This window comes from Hipposideros armiger, unplaced genomic scaffold (genome assembly GCF_001890085.2).
Source record: "Hipposideros armiger isolate ML-2016 unplaced genomic scaffold, ASM189008v1 scaffold_1481, whole genome shotgun sequence".
Lineage (NCBI taxonomy): Eukaryota > Metazoa > Chordata > Mammalia > Chiroptera > Hipposideridae > Hipposideros > Hipposideros armiger.
This window is the reverse complement of record NW_017732831.1, coordinates 75569-81501: the sequence shown is the minus strand read 5'-3', so window position 1 is coordinate 81501 and position 5933 is coordinate 75569. Positions and strand designations below refer to the sequence as shown.

Sequence of the window (5933 nt, the reverse complement as noted above, 5' to 3'; positions counted from 1 at the left end):
TTCAACACTATTGTGACTCCCTTGTTTAACCACATGATATATAATATAGTCTAAGGAGCAAGGATGTGACAACAGCACTGAGAAAATTGTTATGTAAATAATTACATCATCTAAAAAATAGAGTTATTTACAGGGAATGATTTATCATACATTTTTAATAAAATTTCAACAGCTGTTTATCTTAAACTCAATTTTCTGTCTATACATTGGTAATTATTTTCAAATTTAAGATTACTTATGCTGAGACATTTCTGTCTGTATACAGTTATACAGTTATGCATGTATCCACAAATAACAAATCACTCTTGGGAATTTATACTTTATTGTGAAATGTCTCTCCTCAGTAAGAACTTTTGACGAGGATTGATGAAGTAGATTCAATTGTAATATAGTCTGTTATAAAACACACTGGAAAACACACCATTCATTTGCATAGGGTTGTCATGGCCATTTTGCAAACCAGGTTGTTAATGGACATTAATTAAAATTATGTATCCAATTAGGCCTAGCCATGACTCTACGGAGAAATCATTTCTTAGAGAAAACAACACCTTTCCTTGGGAATGTAGTTTATAAATGATGATAGTACAATGACAGATGACAATGAAAAACAGTAGGAAAAAATGAAACTAGTTAATTAGAAAACATTTCTAGAGGTTAGGAAATCAATTGATGAGGAGCAAGAAGAGAAAAGAAACATAAAAAAATAAGTGCTCTATGGAGATTCAGTATAACATTCAACTATGCTCCACGTCTACAAACAGCAGTAGGCTCTGGACGTCCAGGAAAGTAGCAGGCATTCGTTTATGCACATCTTGAGAAGCCAGGGCACAGTGCTCTCCGTTCAAAGGATTAAGGATGCAAGGAAATGTGAAAATTGTTATAGAATTATTTACATTCACATTGTTTAAATTTTAAAACGTCATTGTTTTAATGGGTTGCCTTCATTCTATGAAACAGTGATTTCATCAAATCATCCTTCTCCAACATTCTTACATTTTCCAACAGGACTTTTTGGATCTAAGATCATGACTATATTTTCATAATATTGCTGTGACATAATTAATAAGAGTTGGCATTATTACATTTTGTAGACAGATAAATTGATGCCAAAGAATAGTGGAGGTACTCAAGAATGCAGTTTATAATAAATTAGAGATAAAAATCAATTAATAAAAATATTTTTTCGTTATGTTCTTTGTACTACATCGTCCCCACTCTTGTTATTGCCTGTCTATTTTATTATAGTCATTTTGGTGAGTGTGAAGGTGTATTAATTACATTGTGGCTTTAATTTGGTTTTCCATAACAAGCTGTGATTTTGATAGTTTTGTGTGTATGCTTGTGATCTTGTTTGTTGTCACATCTATTCAAATCTATTGCATACATTAAATGGGGTTGACTTTTACTACTGAGTTGGAGGATTCTTTATACACTCTGCATACAAATTTTTACAAAACACATGATATACAAATATTGTCTGTCTGTGACTTGTCTTTCACTTTCTTAATGGCTTAGATTAGAAAAGAAACTTTAAAGTTTATATGTATTTTTTTCTATTTTATTGATTGTGGCACGTTGCCCCACCCCTTTCTGTAGTCTGAGAGATGACGAGCCCTGCCTGGCCCATGTGAGTATGCTGAAGGAAGAGTGAGTCATGTTGAAGATGACATTATAGCTGCAACAGTCCTAGATTTATTTCTTCTGCATTTTTAATGACAGAGAAATAAGCTCCTCTCTAATTGAAGACACTACACATTTGCATTTTAAACCATATTAGTGTATATCATAAGTCACATGAAATTATAAATTTCTGATAATTTTTAGTCCTATATTTTTTAATAATCACAAAGAAGAGAGGTAGAGAATTTAGAGAAGGAGCCGTATGGAAAAATGTGTGTTTGGCTGTTGTTCCAAACTCCCTGAGTGGCTGGCAGAATGGTTTAATTCTACTAGAAAGTCACTTGGGAAAGAAGCTGATCCCAAGGGTAAAGAATGTCTCCTACTTAAAGAGCACTATTTGCTATGAGCACAGAGCATATTTTAGAAGGTGGTTAACCTCTGTTTCAAGTAAAATAAATGACCTAATCTTAAAAAAAGAAAAAGAACCAAAATCTTTTTTCCTCATGCTCTATCTTTCAGTTAAGTCAGCGAAGGTAAGCATTATATTTAACGTCAATCCAAACAGGTATGCGTGAATTATTTTTGTTCAGACTATTTTTACATTTAGCTGCAATATTTCAGCATCGGCATAGAATACTTATTTACAGAAAATTTAATAAAAATCTTTGTTGTTGTTACTGATGTTTAGGTTTCAAGACACTGATTCAAGTAGACTTTCACCTTTTTTTGACTCATTATTACAACATCAAATGAGAAAATACAAATTACACTTAATATAATGTGCCAATATATCACATTTATTGTCATTGTCATTACCATCATCGTAATAATCATGTTATCATCATCTTAGGTGCTAACGTTTATTGATTACTTTTGCTAAACACACATTTAAGTATTTTGCATGAAGTGAATCTGGGGATCACCTCTAATAAAAAGGTAATTACGTATAAGTAAGGAGAAGCAAGATAGTGAATGCACTTTATTGAAATGATTTTCGATTCTACTACTAGCTAAGGGATTTCTTGTTTGTTAAGAGTTAAGTTCCAGGATAATTCAACCTGAAAATATTAAAGACACTGGCATGTTTTCATTTTATCTGTAGAGACTTCTAGAGGAAAAAGCCTTCTGAATTGCATTTCCTGATTTCTATTTCCTAGAAAGAACGTCTTCTGAATATAAGCATTATATACATTGGAATGATAGTTAGTGTAATGGATATCACAATCTCCACATGAAAAGAAGTAATTATTTCAGTGGAATACCAGAGAAATAAACCGAAAATATTTNAGTGACTCCCATGTTTAATCCCATGATATACAGCCTTAGGAACAAGGATGTTATTGCAGCCCTGAGAAAATTATTACTTAAAAAATAGTGTGATGAGTGTGATCATAATTGTTGTAACTGCATGCCACACAGTTATCAGAGAAACATTTTAAATCTCTATATTCTCCCTTTAAAATGTTAACCACTTCCAGCTTATGATGTATTTTTTAATTTTAATTTTATTTTATTATGGAATACACATTTTTTAGAATTAGTTTCAGCTGTACAACACAGTGCAATAGTTATACTTTTTACCCCTTGAAGTGACAACACCCCTCCCCCAATCCGCTGCCCCACTTCCCCCCAATATCATACATATCTATTACAATTCTCTTGCCTCCACTCCCACACTATACTCCACGTCCCATGATTATACATATATATATATATATTCACTTATAGTTGACATACATATTATACAACATCAGCTTCAGGTGTACAGTGCACTGATCAAGCCTCTTCCCCATCCATCATGCGGTCTCCCTAGCAAGACATGTGACCACCTGACACCCTACAAAATATTTACAACTTTATTAATTATCTTCCTCGAACTGTCTTTCATGTCCCTGTGGCAATATTGTAGTTACATATTTATGCTGTCTAACCCCTTCCCCTTGTCCCTCATCCCCACCCCCTCTCAACTAACAGCTATCAGTTGTTCCTCCATATTATGATGTATTTTTATGATGTATTTTAAATACTAACCTACAATTTTCTGTGACAGGATATATACTAGGCCAACTTATCTGTCTTCAGTGCTCTATGCCTAAAGAAGAATATTAATTCTACCTCATGAATAAAATAGTAATGTGCATCATATAAACTATGCAAAAACTAAAAACAGAATTTAATCTGTTAAGATTTTGGCTCAAGTAATGTAAGAATTGTATAAGACGATTTGCCTAAATAACTTCCTAAATCATCACACTTGCATTTGTTAGTGTTCTCTCATTCTGTGGCACAGAGACTGGCCAACAGCCAATGAATAATGAATATTTGAATGTTTAATTAAATGAGTGAATGGATAAATGAGTATTGCTATGCACTACCTCTGACTCCTGGAAAAATCTAGACATTTTAGAGCATCAATAAATATCAGGATCCAATTTATTTAACCTACTATGCGTCCATGTGAAATTACTCCAGTCATAAGACCAATAAAAAGCTTACATGAAGTTAGTTCTCTTCCTAATAACTTTCTGCAAAAGCACATGATATAACAGAACATGCGTACCTGTCTCAACCAGTTTGCTTTGCCCATATTTCTAACTTCTACTTAGCAATTATGATTCCAAGGTCATTTACTTTAAGTTATTTTATCGTTTTTATAACTGTGCATCAAACAGCTACTCCCATGCCAATTCATATATTTTTTTTAAAATCTATGAATTTAAAAGTGGAGCAAAATGTTGGAAATTGCAACTCTCCTACCTCGAGCTAGTGCGCAGAGCGCGTCGGAGCCGAACCAAGTTGATCAGGATGATCACAGACGTGCAGCTCACCATCTTTGCCAACATGCTGGGCGTGTCGCTCTTCCTGCTTGTCGTTCTCTATCACTACGTGGCCCTCAACAATCCCAAGAAGCAGGAATGAAAAGTGGCAGTTTCTCAGCCCCAGGGTCCAGGACATAGTCTGAGGCAAGATGGAGGGTGTGAGGGCCTAACACTTCACTTCATCCCTTCTACCCACCACAACATACAAAGCAACTACACCTGGATTTTTTTCAAACAACTTTTATTTCCTCAAAGTCTTCCTTAGCCCTATGGAACAAGAAGCTGCTACTGAGTAGGACCCAGTATAGGGGATGCTTTCTTTCCTACTACCTCCACTCCAATATAAAAATATAAATTTAAAAAAATGTTAGCAATTATTTTCCAGATTACACACAGCTCACACAGTTACATTACATTAGATTGTCTAAGCTTCTGTGTCTTTAACCCCTTCTAATATGTTTGAAACTATCAAACCTTTAAACTGTATAATCAGGGAAAGTCAGCATCTGTCGGCAGAATATTAATGCTCATTATTCCAATTCCAGAGTCTCAAATCAGCAACTCACATTAAGAGATTATTTGGTGCATCCATCTCTGGAAATTTCCATCAGTAGTTTCTTTGACACTTATGCTATTTGTAGTTTTAGTTATGATTGAACACCTGTGGATAAGACAGTGTTAGCTCCTGCTCTGTGTTCAACTTCACCAACTCATTACATCATTGATCATTTAGCATGATTTAGTGTATTTACTTACTTATATGTTTTATTCGTGAAAGCATAGGTATATTTTCCTTTTCATTTAAGGTTTCATATAAGACTTTTATACATGGTCCATGATGAAGACCATCATGATGATCATAAAAGTGATGATAAAGATTATGATTATAATGGAGACACGAATGACACTAATGGCAACAATAACAGCTAACGTTTACAGATACTTTTATAAATTTCAAGACTTCCCAGTTGTATTAAATGAATTAATACATCTAACAATCCTAAGTGCTTATACATTTGTCAGTGAATTTTGTACCAAATGAACCATGTCACAGGAAGATTAAGTAACTTGCATGAGGTCACACAGCTAGCAGGTAGTGTGGCCATAATTCTAATCCAGTCTTTCTTAGTAAGACTATATTCCTTATACATGACACTATATTTATACTATGTTTGGTGCACAAGTTTCAAATGCCCCAGGATGGAGAAATAAAAGGCAGACCTGGGACTGATCTCAAGTCAAGAGGTACCTGGGGTGCAATATCTAAGGAGGCACACATTTGCAGGGTTGTGCAGCTCAGGATCAGCTTTGAAACTAAGTGAGTGCCTCGTGAATGGTGTACCTGAGGGGTGTCACTCCCCTTACCCTTGGCCCAGCTCCAATGAATGGAAAGAGAGACAGAGGAGTTCTAACTCATCAACCACTTCTTCTGTGACATCCCCCCAATACTCCAGCTGGCCTGTGGGGACACCTTGTGAATGAAATGATGGT

General features: G+C 34.7%; 2 protein-coding genes across 2 annotated transcripts in view; both read left to right on the top strand.

Annotated features, from left to right (window-relative positions):
• LOC109377612 (olfactory receptor 10AG1-like) overlaps positions 1–1654 on the top strand; it is a 5978-nt gene extending 4324 nt beyond the window's left edge. Inside the window, exon 2 of the mRNA XM_019634020.1 lies at positions 1600–1654. Within this exon, the coding sequence (XP_019489565.1) occupies positions 1600–1654 (55 nt within the window). The remainder of the gene's footprint in view (positions 1–1599) is intronic.
• Positions 1655–4428: 2774 nt separating this feature from the next.
• Positions 4429–4542, top strand: LOC109377624 (dolichyl-diphosphooligosaccharide--protein glycosyltransferase subunit 4-like). The gene has a single exon (XM_019634033.1). It carries the CDS (start codon positions 4429–4431, stop codon positions 4540–4542), a length of 114 nt encoding a protein of 37 aa, XP_019489578.1.
• Positions 4543–5933: the final 1391 nt, after the last annotated feature.

What these genes read in the sequence shown, in the direction of transcription:
- LOC109377624 (XM_019634033.1), top strand. Translation starts at nt 4,429, where the DNA reads ATGATCACAGACGTGCAGCTCACCATCTTTGCCAACATGCTGGGCGTG.